The 18,353-nt window shown below is 44.3% G+C and overlaps 1 protein-coding gene across 3 annotated transcripts in view; it reads left to right on the top strand.

Moving 5' to 3' along the window:
* Window positions 1–18,353, top strand: part of KIF5C (kinesin family member 5C) — a 147,976-nt gene that overhangs the window by 34,117 nt on the left and 95,506 nt on the right. For all 3 annotated transcript variants that reach the window (XM_036320347.1, XM_036320349.1, XM_036320348.1), the window contains exon 2: window positions 14,043–14,133. In XM_036320347.1, the coding sequence (XP_036176240.1) occupies window positions 14,043–14,133 (91 nt within the window). The remainder of the gene's footprint in view (window positions 1–14,042; window positions 14,134–18,353) is intronic.

Below are 18,353 nucleotides of genomic sequence, written 5' to 3'. Positions count from 1 at the left end.
AAGGTAAAGGTGTCAAGGTGCCATTCCAGTTGGAGGGAATAGTTAGACCAGTGAGGCAGCTGCCCGAAAGGTGCTGTGCCTGTGGCACTGGAGTGTTGGGTGGGGAGGGACCCGCTGCGGGGGTTGCTCTGCAGGTTTTGTATTGTTGAAGGCATCTAACTAGGGGGCTATATTCAGTAGGGCACCCTAGCAAGTGACAGAGCCACCTTGTAGCAGGTGGGCCAGAGGAAGATGGATTTGGGAAAGGATGTAGAATGCACTGGAGGGAGGAGAGACAAGCAGAGTACGTGCACAAAAAGTAATAAGGATAATTGAGGTGCAAAGCAAGAGATAGACCAGAGAACTGAACCACCACTCGTGGCAACTGACTGACAGTGGGGAGGGACTGTGGGCAAGGTGGCACTGACCTTAGAGGACTGGGGACAGTGGTGGAAAAGGTGGAGGGGGAGGAGGAGAAAGGCTCCCTCTTCAACATACATTGTTTAGGGTTTTTGGGGACATCCAGTTAGAGACTTTAATCAGACAGTTGGTACCATGGGTTTGGGGCTCAGGGTTAGTGGTAGACTTGTGTGTGTCTTTGACACACAGCTATGGCTGAAACCAAAGGAGTGTTTGAGAGTACTGAAGAGGAAGGTGTGAAAGAGAAGAGGTATGGTGAGAGAGCTGGGATGTTTTATATTAGGAGTTGGCTGTAATAACTAGTGACAGGAAGGGAAAGAGGAGTCAAAAGAGGAAAGTCCTGAGCAGGATTGCAGCAGGATTGCAGGGAGACAGCAGGTCAGTTTCAACAAGGTTGCTGGTGCCCAGTTCTAAATGCTTTGTAAGTTTTGAGGACATTGAAGCCAGTCACAGGTCCTAGATTTGAGGACTAGGAGGCTCTGGAGCTCTTTAAGAAAGCAGCTGAATGAAGGCAAAAATTAAGTGGTGGGATATAAGGTAGAGGAGTGAGGAAGTAGAGGCAAGAGAAGACCAGACTTCCAAGTGGTTTGACCGAAGGCAGAGATGGGGCAGTGGTTTGAGGGAGGACAAAGAAAAAAAAATAGAAGATAACACAGGCTTCTTCTTCCTTTTCTTAAACCATGCTATGAAAGGGAGATGCTGGGAGGAAGCGTGGGATAAGAACTGAAGAACACAGGGCTCCCTTCTCAAGAAGAAGGTACCAGCTAGCAGTCCTCAGGTATCTCTGAGTGTGGGTGTCTATTAAACACTTACTCCCCTCGATCTTGGGCCAAAAGTGCTGGAATAATAGGTTTAAACAATTGCCTGCTGGCCCATCCTAGGCTGGTTGTAAAGGAGATGGCATTTGCTTTTGATTCTCCCCTCCCCGCCTCACCCTGATGCTCCCTCTTGGCCTGGGGGGAACACCCCCTCCCCCCACTATCTACTCAGAAATGAACAATTGTTTTAAATCTCTGTTCTGATAGGCTAATTGCTGTTCCTGGCAAGAGACTAGAGAACTATTTCTGATCATAGCCTTCTGAAACGTTAGGAGAGGGGCAGAAGAGTATTGGGAGATTTTTGCTTTTTAAATTCCACCTATTTGTGGCCACCCAACTCTTCCAGTATCTTAAGCACTAAACAATAGGATGCCATATCCTCCAAATAAAATTAAAAGTCTTTTTTTCTGATTACAAAATTGTGGATGAATTTAGTAATACCAAATCTTTAAAGAATTTTTTTTTTGGTGGGCCCAGGTACTTCATCTGCCAGTGGGAAAGCCACCTCTGCCTCTATGGGTCAAACTTCTCTTCTCCTGGATGAGGACAGAGTTTCCTCGGACTGGGGTGTATGAAGCCCATCCATCCTAGATTTAGTGGCTGCGGAAGAGCTGTTTAGATTTGCATCAACTACTCCCCTTTTATAGCGCTAATGCATCCTCATCGGATGGGGGAGCCACCTTTGTCACTAATCATGACATAGCTACCCCAGACTTAATGACCCTTGCTGGTTTTGGTTAATGTAATTACTCTATCTTGTGGGCCATCTTTTTCTGTAATTAATGGAAGCTCTTTTATCAGTAATATGTAGAAGCAAGTCATTGCACTCTGGGTTACACTGTGGCATGCTCTAAATGCAAATGTGTGGCATTCTTATACAACCTGTAGTTGGGGGCTAAAAATGTTCCTGGAGGGTCAGTGATAAGATGCAATATGGTGTCAGGTTCAAGGCTCAGCTGGGAACCAGGAATTCTGGATCTCTCGTTGCCTTTCAGCTCAAATCGTTGCCTTTCGCATGGCCATGAAGTTATTCTTCATTCCCAGGAAGGGAAGCTAATATTCCTGCCCAGCCTCTCCAGTCCTGAGAAACAAATGGAGACAAGGGGCCTGAACTTACCATAAAAGCAAAATTGCTATTCAATATATGGGAAAATTATAATTTTAAAAGCTCTTTCTGCAGAATGAAAAAAAGCCCCGGTATTTTTTCATTCTGTTTGTAGTAAATATTTGCAGCTTATCAGAAGCCTCTATATGTACCATACCTAGCCAAGTGAAGTTCTGGGCGAATGTTTTTCTATTTCATTTTTTAACTAAAGAGAAGAGAACTTTTATATGTGTGATCATATGGCTTCTGTGTTGGAGGTGCCACCTGAGTCTCCGTGGGACTGGGAGAGGCTTGCAGAGCAACAGGTTGCCTGGATGGCACAGAACGGAGCCAGGGACGCTGCCACCGGACGACATGCCCCAGAAACAGGCTCAGTGTTGTCTGTGCTGAATAAGTCCTAGTTCTCCCTTCAGTGAAACAGCTTTTCAGCCTCCTCTCCAGTGAGGAAGGTTTGATTTTTTTTCCTTTCTTTTCAGCCTTGACTTGGCAGGAAACCAGATCTGCTGAAATCACATAGCAGCAATTTTCATTCATTTCTCTAAATATGTAGCACACTGGGCTCAGTCCAGTTTACCTTCTCTTGTGCTGTGTGTGGTCAAGATACTATAGAAGCCACTCTTATGGGGATCAGCCAGAACCCGTGTGCTGCACATTATTGCGGCATAGAAAGAGCCAATCCTTCACTTTACAAAGAGGGGAAGGCCCAGAAAATATAGGTAAATAGGCATGTGAGGGGTGAGGCTCTGGATTTGAACCAGTTCCCCTGACTGTATGCATCCCTGTATCTAGGTAGATTAAGGTAAAGAGCAGTTCAAGGGCAAAGATGGGGGGGAGGAGAGAGTTCATTGTATTTTGATATGAGATGAAAATCATAAATAAATAAGAATCGTATTTTTGAAACACAGATTCCATTAATTTCTTTAACACTTCTGTCTTCATGTTGCCTATTAGCCAGGCAGTAATTCTGAATTTCTTCATTATCACTTGGGCGGGGTGCCTTCCCAGAGTGGTTTTTCATAGCTGTCTGCGGTCTTGACAGTGTTTGTGTGTCCCCACAGCAAGACTCTTGGCAGGAAGGAGAGAATTTTACCCTGGTTTCCTCCTGCACGGTTCATTCTTCTGTGCTGCTTTTGTCCATTCTTGAGACTGCAGAGGTTGGCATTGCTGTGGCAACACCGTAGGAGCCAATTGCTGCTTTATGGACGTCAGTTTCTCTCCTGGGAGCAGCCTTGGCTTTGGCCAGAACTGGCACCAGTGCCTTCCCTGGGGCACAGAGCCAGTGTGGGCAATGGGATGGGAATGTTTGGGTCCAGCTCTGGCTTAGCATTTAGACCCAGTCACAGAGTCATCCCAGCGCAGTTGGGGGCAGGCAGTGGAGTGGTGAGAAGATGGAGCTGGAGTGGAGGGTTCAGCTGATGGGAGGAAGCAGGCTGCTTGGCCACATAGGGTTTCCTTGTGCAGCTCCGTTTACAGATTGATGAACCTGGGAGAGGATGTCACAGTGACAGGAAAGAGCTGGTGGTCACTGTCAGGTCTGGAGTGCTTCTGCACGGTGGGCTCGGGATTTGTAGGCCAGCTCCAGAGAAGTGGGAAGGTGGGTGTGGGGTAAATAGTTATGAAAGATAAGAAGAGAGGGCAGCTCTGTGACTGCTAAAATCTTGGAGGAGGGGAACGAAACAGTCAGCTAGTAAAGTTTCTGACCCACTGGAGAGAGACAGTGAGTATGGATTCTCTTTCTCCCCTTAGCACCCAGCACCAGTTCATGCTGTCCTGCGTCTGATCTCCCAGGTGCTCCTCTGGCAGGTGTGAGTCCTCATCACCATCCGCAGACTGTTACCGAGCACCTACCCCACCTGTACGTTGTGCGCAGGCACTCTGGTAGGCCAGGGCCTTCAGCAGCCAGTAGCAATCCTATGTAATCTGGGCAGGTGTGGCCCCCTGGGCCCAAGGGTTGGCAAGTGACAAGCACCCTTTTATGAAGAAAAAGGTACCCTTTTCTCTAGGCCAGTGTCCCAAGCTCACAGCTTGTTAAATTTGAACAAGGATTTCAATTTTCACTCAGCCCATTCTCTGGACATCAGCCAAATGTGATGGCTCCATAAGTGATTCAACAATCTGGAATCTCTTGGGACCTACTGAATGGAAGACTGAAAAACATGCCTTGGGTTTTGCCTTACTCTGGGCTTCCCAAAAGCAGATACTGAGACAGGGATTCAAGTGCAAGCTTCTTTGGGAGGTGGATCCAGGAAACACGGATGAAGGGTGAAGTGAGGCAGGAGAGCAAAGGAACCAAGGCGGGGCGGGACATCACACAGGTTACCGCCCCGAGCAATGGGAGTTTTTCCCCCGGTGGGGAATTCTGGGAGCCAGAGTCACCCCTCCACTTCCACTCCTGGGTGAGGGAGCTAAAGTATTTCCCCCAACTCCTATCAGTCATTGGTTGAGGACTGCCGGGTTGGTGCTGGGAGGTCCTGGCCAACTGTAGGCCATAGTCTGGGCTCCAGCAGCCAGCAGCCAGGCAAAGAGATGCAGGTGTTGGAGGTGGGGCCGGCCTGCGAAGAAATGGTGATGATTGAAAGGGTGTAATGATCAGGACCCAGGAAGCATCTATTTCGGGTTTGTAGTTGGTATTAACACAGAAGTTCCCAGGAAGCTCTGAAGCTGTAATAGCAAAGCTGGTGAGTCCTTGGCCTATACGGACACAGCTCCTTGTATTTCTTGAACAAGCTTTATGGCTGGATATAGATAGTTTATTTATTTTTAAAGCATGTATAGGATGGCCTTGGAGCCGACTAAGTTTTGCTCGGACCCTCAGAAATAAAATGGCCTTGTGCTCAGGGGAGCCCAGCTCATGAATCGCAGACCTGTGGGCCAGAAGATGCTTGAGGTGTGCTTTGGTACTTGGATGTTGTAAGGGCACCAGCATGCCAACCTTCTGAGTTGGTAGATTATAATACAAGTGCCTGGTATAAATTGGTCCAAATTTCTTACTGCAAAACAGTGCTGACCACATCTTGAGCATCTTCTGTAACACCAGGCACTGCCCAGGTCCTTCATTTGTATGAGCATATCTAATCCTCACAGGAGGCCTGCATTATGGATATTATTGGCTCAATTTTACAGATGGAGAAGCAGCCTCTAAGAGATGGGAATGATACCCAAGTGCCTTTGAATTCATTTCTGCCTTTCTTGGGCAATACTCAGTATCGGTTACTGCAGTAAGGGGCACAGAAATCCTATCGGAAATCCCTTTTAAGTCCCCTCCTCCCGGTCCACTGTTCTCTTTCATAAAGCACATGAATGTGTATAACTTTTACTTTCCATAAGATGATTCTTTTCATATTGGACCATTTTATAAATGTTGAGATAATAGCACAACAGTGTGTTAAAATGGTTGGAGACATCTCTGCATCCATAATGTGTATGTAAAAATACATTTTATGGTATATTAAATATCAATTTAAAAAACTTCTCCCAAGATGTAAGTCAGCATCACAAAGAAATACCACTGCATACCCCAATAGGATGGTTATAATAGAGAAGACAGACAGTAACAAGTGTTGGCAAGGATGTGGAGGAATTGGAACCCTCATATACTGCTGGTGTCAACCTAAATTGGTACAGCCACTTTGGAAAACAATTTGTCAGTTCCTCAAAAAGTTAAACATAGAATTACCTTATGACCCCCAAATTCCAGTTCTAGATATAGGCCCGGAGAAATGACAACATGCATCCCCATAAAAAACTTTTATATGACTGCAGCATTCATAATAGCCCCAAAGTAGAAACAACCCAAATGTCCATCAGTTGATGAATGGATACATAATATGTGGTAAATACATACAATGGAATATTATTCAGTTATAAAAGGGAATAAAGTATTGATTCATGATACAATATGGATGAACTTTGAAAACATTATGCTAAGTGAAAGAAACCATTCACAAAAAACTATATATTATATAATTCAATTTATATGAAATGTCCAGTACAGGCAAATCTCTAAAGGCAAAAAGTAAATTAGTGGTTGCCCAGGGCTGGGGGAATTGGGAGGATGGGGAGTCACTGTTTGTGGGTACAGAGTTTCTGTTTGGGGTGATGAAAATGCTCTGGAATTGGTGGTGACATTTGCTCAACATTGTGCATATTCTGAAAACCACTGAATTGAACACTTTTATTAAAGGGGTGAAATTTCAATAAAGAAAACAAAACTTCTGGCAGGATATTTGTGTTGATAAAAAATGCGTATCAACATTAACCCAAGGACTTCTGCTTTTCAGTTAATGTTTTGGAAACTTTCTGTCAGCTTATTACCAAAAAGCCTTTCATGGTCTCTGAGTTTATCTTATTTAATTTCTTCTTGTGCAAACAAACATAATGCTTTACTGATGGCGTAACCTTGGACATCCTTGGAGTTCTTCAAGTCAAGACAAATCCATACAACTGTTAGGAAGGAAATGCATCTGTCTTTCTCTTTCTCTTTTAGGTAAAATAAATTTGGAGGTTGAAAACTTAGTTCCCCAAGTGAGACAAAGGTGCTATGTGGATGTAGGCAGGTCTTTGGCCCTGGGGTGTCTTGTTCTGGAGGACAATTCTAGGTCTAATGCTTCAGGGAGGCAGATTTAGAACCAACACAAGGGCACAGCTCTCTGATAATGAGATCTCGTTGAGTTTTGAGCACATTCACCATCACCTGTCAGGCCATGGAGATAGGCGTTGTGCATTGAGAGGAGGCTGGATGGACTGACCCTAAACTTCCTGTTAACTCTAGAAGCTGGGGTTCTAATTGTTCAGCTGTACTACTCCAGTTCTCATAGCAATGACTTCATTCATTGAATGAATCAGTTATATATTTGGAAATAATTCAGAATTGATTGGGAGGAAAGCAGAAAAAAAAGACCGGAGACTTATGCTTGTTGTTTCCTTGATGTCTGGGGAGATTGCAACTGATTCTCAAGCCAGAACTTCTGGAAGCCCAGATAGGGAGTCAGGAGGTCGGGGTTCTAGGCACAGATTTGATAGCTACCTAATTGGCTGGGTGACTTTTTGCAAACCATCTACCCTCTCCAGATTTCGTTTGTTTATTTGTAAAACATAATGTTGGTTTGGGATGGCCTTCAAGGACCTTTTGGCTCTGAAAAATTCTAGAATTTTTCTTAATAACTTCAACTTTCATCTGTCCATGAGTCTTTCATCTGTTGCCAGGAAGGCTTGCCATGTGCATAGCCACCCTTTTTCTTGCCATCCTGGTCCTTCTTCCCTGAGGTTAAATTAAGCCCTTCTTTCCTCACTGGTTTCATGTCAGCACCACCTTCATCATGGTTAACACCTGCTTGATTGCTATATAGGCTAGGAGGGTGTCTGTCTTTTGTTACCTCATGAATCACTTGCTTTAATCTTTCATATTAGTCTTAGCATCTGCTGTTCTGTATGCCTCTTTTACAATAAATCATAAGCTACTTAGGAAAACAGCAGAGTTTAAAGAAAGAACACTTGAAACCAGAGCCTTAAAGTTATTTCCCCAAAGTAATAGAACTGATCATGTGACTGGACCTTAGTTTTCCAGTTTGTGAAATGGGGGTAATAATAGCTACCTCACGCCCTGGCCAGTTTGGCTCAGTGGATAGAGCGTCGGCCTGCTGACTCAAGGGTCCCGGGTTCGATTCTGGTCAAGGGCATGTGCCTTGGTTGCGGGCACGTCCCCAGTGGGGAGTGTGCAGGAGGCAGCTGATTGATGTTTCTCTCTCATCGATGTTTCTAACTCTCTATCCCTCTCCCTTCCTCTCTGTAAAAAATCAATAAAATATATATTTTTTAAAAAATAATAGCTACCTCACAGAGTTACTGTGAAAATTAAATTAAATTAAAACATAAAAGAGTTTGGGCCCACAGTGGTTGGTGATGGTGTTGGCAGACAGGTGGTGGTTAGAATAGGCTGAAAGAGCTTTCAGGAATGAAGTCACGTTAACACCTGGGCAGAGAGTTAACGATTATTCTCAGTAGTCAGTTCCTCTTCCTAATACTCCACAGGGTCTAAAGATAATTCCACAGAGTGAGTCTAAATCTTGTTGTGGAAATTTAAGGCTCTTTTTTTCTGTTTCTTTCTTAATAAAGATAGAAGTAAAGTCATTTAAATCATTGGCCACTTTTGGCCACAACCCTTGGTTGGTCTTAGAGATTGTTGTTAGGGTGTGTCTTGATGATCTCTTCCTGGTGATAACTACTTTCCGCTTCCTCAACACCCCCCTGGTGCCCATCTTCTGAACCTTTAAGTGGGTCTTCTGCTTTCCTCCATCTCCCAGAGTAACCTTCCGTCCTGGCGGGGGAACAGTTGTTGGCTAACAGGTCAAATGTATTAATAGACAGGCCATATGGTTCACAGACAGTTTGCTCTCAACAGCCCTGGTAGGAATTCTGGTGGTTTGATTTTTTTAAAAAAATTTTAACTATAAAAATGTGAGAACCATCTGCTGTTAGTTTTTGTATGTGGTAAGTTCTTAGTTGCTCTGTTACTAGCAGTTCCCACTGCTCCACGTGGAGGCCTCCATGGCAAAGCTGGCTTACTGTGTTTTCCGTCGTGAAGTGTGTGTCCTATCCAGGTACCCTTCATAAACTGCAGCAGGTTTGCCTACATGTAATTAGGTCTTGGGATTTGTGTAGCTTGTCTTAGCTGGTAAAATGCTTTAATTGTAGTGGTTCATTTGATTGGTTGGGAATAGGTCACATACTAATTGGAGCAAACCAAGTAGGGTCATGCGATAGAGAGTGATGCCAGGGTGGTGTGGGCTGCTTTAGTTAGGATCATGGAAGCTGAAAAGGAAGAGAAAATTGGAGTTGAGATCTGAAGGGTGATGAAGAGCAGCCAAGTGAAGATCTGCAGTTTGAGGATGCTAAGGGAAAGGGAGAGTTAAGAGCAAGGTTTCTGAACCAAGGACTGCTCAAGGTACAGGAGGAAGTCCAGTGAGATGGAGGAGCATGCAGGAGCTGAGGGTGAAGAGGGTCTAGTTCAGTGGTTCTCAACCTTCTGGCCCTTTAAATACAGTTCCTCATGTTGTGACTCAACCATAAAATTATTTTCGTTGCTACTTCATAACTATAATGTTGCTACTGTTATGAATTGTAATGTAAATATCTGATATGCAGGATGGTCTTAGGCGACCCCTGTGAAAGGGTCGTTTGACTACCAAAGGGGTCGCGACCCACAGGTTGAGAACCGCTGGTCTAGTTAGTATAACAGGAGCCACCTGAGCTTTTTAAGGGAGGAGATACTGTCATCTGACTTATAGGTTTAGCGAGGTCATTCTGACAACTCAGTGGAAATTGGATTGTCAGGAGCAAGGATGGAGGCAGGAAGACCAGTGAGGAGGCTGTAGCTATTGTCCAGACGAGAAACAATGGTGGCTTGGACTAAGGGTGTGTGGTATAGATGGTGAGATGTGATAGAATTTGGGATATACTGTAGATGTGGGACCTGTGGAACATACTGAATGATTTTAGTCTGAGTAACTGGGTGATTGGTGGTGCAGTTCTTATTCAGATGTGGAGGGCTTGCTGGTTCCTTTTTAAGTTTGATATGGCCAATGGACATCCAAGTGAAATATGTCTAGCAGGCGATTGAGTGCTTGAATCTGGAGCTTAGATGGATATGAAGGCTGAAATGTTAGTTTAAGTTACATGAAGGTCAACAATGTAGACAACAGGAGGCTGAGTGTAGGACACACCATTAGCTAGAAGTTGGAAGGAGATACCAGCCAAGGACTCTGAGAGAGAGTAGCCAGAGAGGTCGGAGAGAGCCCGTGCTGAATAGGCGGCTGGAATGGAGTGTTTCCTCATCATTCAGTGTCAAGTGTTAGCACCCAGCATTTGTATGCAAATGTCATTCCAAAGATTATTTCCTTGCTACAAACTTAGTGACACCCAGAGCTAGCAAGCCCTACGCCTGCCCACAGAGACCCTCAGCCACAGTGGAGTCAGACATGGGTCTTGTCGGTCAGGATCTGTGAGACTTTTAGACTGTTACCAAAGAGTGATCAGATTTTTGCTGCTCTTGTTTAATGGCAGTTCTCTATACAGCTGGCATGGCTATACCACAAATCAGTTCTTTGAAAATAATCATTCACTAAATTCTAATCCCAAGACTTTAAGACTCATCTAAAATAAAAGCATGTAGCCAACTCGGTGCACACACGAAAGGACGCATAAAAATTTGTATATTTTTAACTACTTCATGTGCTAATCCTGGCAAGATAAGTCTCATAATAAACTATTTTCTAAATTTTATCTTTTCTTGATGGCAGCTTCTGTTGGGAGTTAATTTCAGTTCATGGAAGATTGTCATACTATCTATTTTTTACTTGAGAAATGACATCTAAGTGAGCAGAGATTTCTTGCCGTCTACCTCTCTTATAATGAAAGTATAATACACACCAGCACACTTTTTAAGTCTAAGGACAATATTGGGGAGTCCTTTCTGTACCATATACTGTTATGTAATAGGTCATTTTCTCCTGCTGTATTCTATGTGTTTTCTCTAAAGCCCAAAGCAGAGTCATGCTGTAAACAAGATGGTTTATTTGCTGATTGTAATCAGGTCTGGAGAAATAGTGGATTTGTTTTAAACTAAGCAAAGCTGCATTTCCTTTCCAGAAGGTTCCATGGATGACAAATACTTAGGTAAACTCTGTGAGTGTTTTAGTCTCACCTTCTACTCCACTGACATTTAGTTGAATTTTACAAATAGATAAAGCTAATAAGAATGCAGTGGGCAGATAGTTGGCAATAGATTGTGATGAGGAATAGTTTCTTGCTTATTCAACCAAGTACTAATTGAATGCAAATTCCTGGGAACAGAATATCAGAAAATGATCCCTTTTCATAATCTATATATATAAAAGCCTAAGCAACCGTTAGACCAGTAACTATGATGTGCACTGACCACCAGGGGGCAGACGCTTAACACACAGGCATGGAAACATGGAACAGACTCATGAATATCAGAGGGAAGGGAAAAGGGGGGAGGGCGGGAAGAGATTAACCAAAGATCTTGTATGAACACTAGAGGACTGGTATGCATGCAGAGGGTGGGGGAGACCGCAGGAGGTTGGCTGGTGGGGGTGGGCGGAGGAGGGACCGCGGGACGTTGGCCACTGGCCCCCAAGGAGGGAGCTGGCCCTTAGCCCCTGTGGGAAAGGGCCGTGTCCACTGCCACCCACCCCCAGTTCCCTGTCCCAGTCTAGGCCTGAAGGCTCCAGTGGGGTCAGGAGAGGAGGCGACAGTCGCTAGGCCGAGTGCAGAAGGGAACGAATGCTGGACACTGCTGTCAGAACCCTGCCACCATGTGGTTCCCCTCCTCACCCCCTTCTCCTTCCCTCGCCACTGCACCGCCACTGTGGCAGGCGGGCGGCCCCCAGGGAAGGGAGAGGAGGATTCGGTTTCCCTTCTCACCCCCCTCCTCCTTCACCACCACAACCACGGCAGGCGGGCAGGCAGCCCCCAGGGAAGAGAGAGAAGGGGGCAGTTCCCTGTCTCCTGCCCTCCCCTCCCTTCCCTTGTCGCCACCACCACTTTGGCGGGTGGGCAGCCCCTGGGGAAGGGAGAGGATGGGAGTAAGACAAACCCTTGTGTCGAGGGCTGACTTTCGATAGTTTTCAGCAAGGGAGCTGCTCTGCTACAGACGAAACCCCAACCCAGAGCAGGTCTCTACGAATGGTTTAGCAGCAGGGGCCAATGGGGGCCAGCCGGCCGGGGAGAGGGGCCGTGGGAGGTTGGCTGTGGCAGTGCACTGACCACCAGGGGGCCACTCCTGCATTGAGCGTCTGCCCCCTGGTGGTCAGTGCATGTCATAGTGACCGGTTGACACGTCGTTTGGTTGTAACGGTCGCTTAGGCTTTTATATATGTAGAAGCCCTGTGTATGGACTTGTGCACCGGTGGGGTCCCTCGCCCTGGCCTCTAGTTTTAACATAATAACTCCTGCTGCTTTGTATAAAAACAGCAGGAATTATTTGATGGCACCTTGAAATTCTTCATTTTTTAAAAAATGTATCTTTATTGATTTCAGAGAGGAAGGTAGAGGGAAAGAGAGATAGAAACATCAATGATGAGAGAAAATCATTGATTGGCTGCCTCCTGCACATCCCCTCCTGGGGATCAAGCCCACAACCCAGGCATGTGCCATTGACTGAAATCGAACCTGGGACCCTTCAGTCAGCAGGCTGACGCTCTATCCACTAAGCCAAACCAGGTAGGGCGAAATTCTTCATTTTTTTCTCCAGTTTGAAATAAGTTACTTCAAACTGGAAGTAGCTTAATTACCTGGTTGGCTCAATCCTATTTTCTAAGACTATAGCTAAAGCATAACGCCAAAAGCCCAGGCCCTTACCTGCCCTTGTCATAAATAAGTAAAATGCTAAGCCAGTCTGACAGCTGTGTGCTTAGCTTTGCGTGAAGGTTATAGGATGTAACAAGCCTTGTCCCTGGTCCCTCAGGAGCAGTTATCTTTTTGAGGTGTCAGACTTGTCCTTGGGTGTTCCTAGTTTCCAGAACCATGTGTAGGAGGCAGAGGGTGTGAGTGTGGAGCGGAGGAGGATGGCTCTGGGTGCCCGTCTTACCTCCTTTTCTGCCCTTCCCTCTGCCACCTGGGGAAAGTAAAGTTGAAGGGCCACCTGGTGGATCAGGCTGTGGGCAGCATTGGTGCAGAAAAGACTGTGTCTGTCTTACCCACCTCCTGCCCTAGTGCCCAGCACGGTGCCTGGCATGTAAATGACAAGAACTCCTGTTGAACGTCGAGTGATTGGGCGGCAGGGCTCATATAGTGCCACGCAGGGCTTCTCCCCTTCCCCTCACAGTTACCTCCTTGAATCGCACAAGTCCAGAGTCAAACCAAATCCCAAGACCCCACACCTGGGAAATCACTTGGTCAACTGTAAGGATGGCTTCCTTTGTCTCCGGAGCCTCTACCCAGTTAAGGCACGATTTAGGCGTGTGATGAAAACATTAGAGTTCTTTGGGACACAAAGCAGTGATGTCTTGCTAAGAAGAGCAGCTTCTTAGATCTGGTCATGTCTTCTTCCCATTGGGTGAAATCCAAGCCCATCATCTTGGCTGGCAGTGCCCTGCAGGCACTGGGTCCAGCTTTCCTGTACCTGCCACCCTCCTGCTCCTCCAGCACACCAGGCCCTCCTGCTTGCTCCACCCTCTGTCTGGAATGTTCTTCCATAGCTCTTCACTTGCCGCAGTCTTTCTGATCCATTAAAGGTCCGCTAACAGGCACTTCTCAGTGAGGCCTTCTGTGCCCTCTCTGTCATCCCTTTTGTCCCACACTTAGGCATTTTGCATTTTCCCATGTGCTTGCTTGCTTGCGTATTAGTTGTCTGCCACACCTGATAGAGTGCTTTACACGGGTAGGACTGTTTTCTGGGCAGCATCTAGTCTAGTGCCTGGTTCAGCGTAAGGTCTCAGTAAACCAATATTAGTTCAAACGAGTGAATGACGTGTCAACATCCTTTTTGTCAGAAAAAGTATTTCAAGTAAAAAAACACCTTTTCTTCCCTCAGATTCATAACATTGAACATATATTCCTTAGTCTTGGGAAAGAACTGCCTTAAAGATTAGGGTCAGTGACTTAGTGTCCGTTGTCTATACTAATATTAGTGCTTTTATTCCTAAACTTTTAATGTATTTTCTCCCCTCCTTTTTTTTTCTTTTGTCTTTCCTTTTTAGCAAGGGAAACCATATGTCTTCGACAGAGTGCTGCCTCCCAGCACGACCCAAGAGCAGGTTTACAGTGCGTGTGCAAAGCAAATTGTCAAAGGTAAGCACTATTCCTTTATTTCCTCCTGGGCCTTTCAGAGTAATTGAAAACATTAAGTGATATTTGCAGCTTAAGAATCAATGTGCTTTGACTGTAAGCAGAGGCCTACTAATTGGGCACACCGAATTACAGCCCGCGGTCTGGTCCTGATTTGCTGGGGATGTCATGCAAGTTATTTAACCTCCAGACACCCCCTTTTCGAGGAGATTTCTTTATTTCTTCTGCCACCTTTCTGGCGGAGCTATTTTATCACTTAGAAGCTTCCAAGCTAGGTGAGCTAGGACCACACTTTTTTTTCTAATGGCTTTAAAATACTGCTGCAGGTGGGGGAGTTCTGTTTTCCTTCCAAGGAGAAATATATATATTCCTGATGCTCCAATTGTACATTTTCGGTTAATCTATTTTGTGCATCGGTTTCTTCAGAAAGAAGCCTTAAATGTGGAAAATTCTTGAGCATCAAAGAATTTTTTCCAGCATCATAAAAATCACATTACCTTGCTGGTTATTGAGCTGTTTTTGCTATTCAGCATTCCTTAATTATACTTTCCTCTAACCCACTTTCAGTCATTTCACTCCGATCCCGGCATTGGTTCCTCCAGATAAGCAGCCTGAAGCCTACATTTGTGTCCTGGAGATCTGTCCTTTTCTCTGGGACTGGCCTTGGCCCTGAGTGATTTGTGTCACAATAACAGCAGGGAGATGAAGCATTTACAGGCTGCCCTCCCTCACCCTTTCCAATCGGGGGCAGGTTGGAGCTTGCCCTGCAGAGCTCACCATCTGCACTGAGCTGAGGGGCATCTCCTGCTGCTTGCTTTTCATCATTAAATCCTTGCTTTCAAATTTGAATGCTTTGGCATTTGTGCTTTCAAATGTCTTGATGCTGCCACCTTTATAGGTAGCTCTGGATTTAAAGAGCAAAAAATAAAAACAAAGTAAGAAAAAAATACCTTGTCATGTTAGATCTTATTTTTAGCAGCAGAGATGACTAACCTAATACTTTGAACTCATGAAAATCAGCCCTGGGTACATCTGTTAGATTAATTCTGACCCTGGAAACCTGCGTGGGAGCCTGTCGGTATGTAATGTTCCTTGCTGAGGTGTATGGTTATTCACGTTCCTTTTGCAAACATCAATTAATTTTAAAGGTCTTCACAGTAACATTTTTAGAGAAAACTAAAAGGAAAAAATATGCCTGAATTTGAGCTCTCTTTGAATTAATAGTATGGGCCTATACTGGTGGTAATTTTCGTCTCCTCTTTACTTCTACTCTTTTGCTTCTCTTTCTATCTAAACATATTTTTTGGAGCACATAGTTCTAGTTTGTCCCTAGTCAGCCTTCCTTTCCCTCTATTATTGCACTTGTTCATGTCTTTCTTAAAGTATATTTAGTCACATATGAGCCGGATTTTTCTTCTTTTTCTCTCTCCTTCATTATCAGAACCAAATAGTATTTACCACATGCTGTGCTAAGCATGAAGGCCATCTAAATACATCCCCACCCTCTCTAAGACATCGGAATTAGAGATAAACTCCATTGAAAAGAAATCCTGTGATTAACAAACAGCAATAATAATCTTTAAGTCTTTATTTACTCGAGAAGCCTGTGTCCCTTTCAGTGTTTGGATTTTTCTGCAGTATGAAATGTTAGAAATAGCCTGGGGTGCTCTTGAAGATGTGACCTAACTATGGATAATTTGAAACCCAATATATGGTGAGCCACAAAGAAAATCATTTAGAATAAAATTAGGCCTTGATATGATATAATAAACACATTTTTCAAGCACCATAAATATTACATAAACATAGTCATTTTGTAACAAGAAAGAGTACCTTAGTCTCACTTGAAAGGAAATGAAGAGGAGAGTGATGAAGACCTGATTTAACTTTTTTAACCCCCACTGAGGCTAACATGAGGGGAAGTAGTTCTGCATCAGCAAGCTCAAACATAGATATGTAGGAAAGAATTCCTTGGCTTAGATAGCAGTCACAGCTGAGGTAGCTCTTGCCATGACAAGCCTATTTAAATCAGGAAAGGGAGGTGGTGTGTGGGGGCCTTTTTCTAAGAATTAAATCAGATGACTGTGAAGGTCACCATAGTCTCTGATTCATGATAAGGCGGTGGACTGTGAGCTTTCCTTTCAAGTCTGTCTAAACTCTAAACCCTTAATATTTTGAGATCAAGAAGACTCCTTTTAACTGGCAACTCTATACTCTCTCGGATTTTCTCATTCCCTTCAACTTCACTGGGCTTTTAAGTGTTTCAAACATTTGATTCTAGAGTCCTGGCATCTCCCACACTCTCATCTTTGTCTGGAGTGTGCTTTTCAAAATGTTGTCTGAGAGAATATGTGGAATTTGCTTCTAGAAGAGGTTATAGGGTTTGTGACTACCAGCCTGGTATATAGGAAGGTTCCCAAAAATACCGAGAAATTAAAAACCATGGTTAGTGGGTACTATTGTTGAAGTAGAGTATCTATGTCCCAGCCTCCAGAAGTCACTCAGGGCATTTGCCTTTCAAATTATGCAGGCCCATAAGGAGCATTTAAATTTTTTTATTTGATTGATTTTTAGAGAGGAAGGGGGAGAGAAGGGAGAGAGAGATCTCTCTCTCTCTCTCTCTCTCTCTCTCTCTCTCTCGAGAGAGAGAGATTTGCTCCACCTATTTATGCATTCATTGGGTGATTATTGTATGTGCTCTGTCCGGGGATCGAACCACAAACTTGGGGTATCCAGACAATGCTCTAATCAACTGAGCTAAGCTATCAGGCCAGGGCAAATGAGCATTTAATAATAATAATTTTATGAGTTGTTCCTTTCTAGATGTAGACTCTCCAGTGCTGGAGAAGGTGGTTTTCTAGATCTAGTTTCTTTAAACTTCATTTATTTGATTGTTTCTTTCACCCATTCCTTATGCAAGTGCTGCATATTAAATATCCACCATGTGGTAGATACTGCTAGGGACTGGAGTAACAAAGATATGTAAGACTCTGCAAGAAGTTTTGAGTAAAAGGAAAAAGACAGATGCAGCCATAATCATCATTCACATGGGTATTATGAGTTTTAAGGTGGGTGTGTGGAAATGCTATGGGAACACAGAAGAAAGTCACTGGATACCGATTTTGATGGGCATGGAAGGGAATTGGAGAATTAAGGAAGGCTTCTTGGACAGGTTGGGTTTCTAGGACAGGAGAAAGGCTATATAAGCAGAGGGAATAGCAACAGCATAAAGACACAAATTATATGGCATGTTGGGCCACTTAGAGTGGAACAGGGTGCAGGGGGATGAGACTTTAAAAAAAAAGTTTGGCAGGATCAGAGTTTGGTTGAAATTGGTGGGCTTTATCCTGTAGGCAATATAGACCCATAAAGAATTTCAGCTTAGAATATTTTCAGGTCTAGTTTACTATTATGTTATATATGACTCTTAAGGAGATATATTTACTTCTCTATTATTATCTATCAGGCACTCTCTATGCACTTTACATATGTTACTGTATTTTAAATCTTAACAGGTCTATGGGTTGTAAGCATTATTTTCCCCATTGTACCAAAGAGGAATTTGAGGTGAAGCAATTGGGCCAAGTCAATTAAGGGGTAGTGAGGCTGGGACTTGAGCCTGAGTTTGTCTACTTAATTGGATTTTTCTGCACTGTCCTCCTCACACTTTTCTGGCAGGTCTATAAGGAGCATTTAAATTTTTTTATTTGATTGGTTTTTAGAGAGGAAGGGGGAGAGAAGAGAGAGAGAGAGAGAGAGAGAGAGAGAGAGAGAGAGAGAGATTGATTTGCTCTACCTATTTATGCATTCATTGGTTGATTGTTGTATGTGCTCTGTCCAGGGATCGAACCACAAACTTGGGGTATCCAGACAATGCTCTAATCAACTGAGCTAAGCTATCAGGCCAGGGCAAATGAGCATTTAATAATAATAATTTTATGAGTTGTTCCTTTCTATCAGCCATATGGACATTTAACCCAGGCATTGAAATAAGATAGGGACAGGAATGGGGGTGGGAGGAAGGCAGAGGAGAGAGAATAGAGATTGCAGTTCTAGAACTTCCAGATGGCCCGGCCTGTCTGCCAATAATGCATTTCAGTTCTGAAGGTGCCGCAGGCCCTCACCTGGGTACGGTGTCGGCCCCGCAGACTGGCTGTTAGCCCAGCATTCTGGTTGGCCCTGGCATTCAGCATGATTACCTCTACATTCTCCGCACATGGGCT

The sequence above is a fragment of the Myotis myotis genome, unplaced genomic scaffold (assembly GCF_014108235.1).
Source record: "Myotis myotis isolate mMyoMyo1 unplaced genomic scaffold, mMyoMyo1.p scaffold_m19_p_8, whole genome shotgun sequence".
NCBI lineage: Eukaryota > Metazoa > Chordata > Mammalia > Chiroptera > Vespertilionidae > Myotis > Myotis myotis.
Note: the sequence above shows the minus strand (reverse complement) of the source record. Positions and strands in the feature narration are given on the sequence as shown.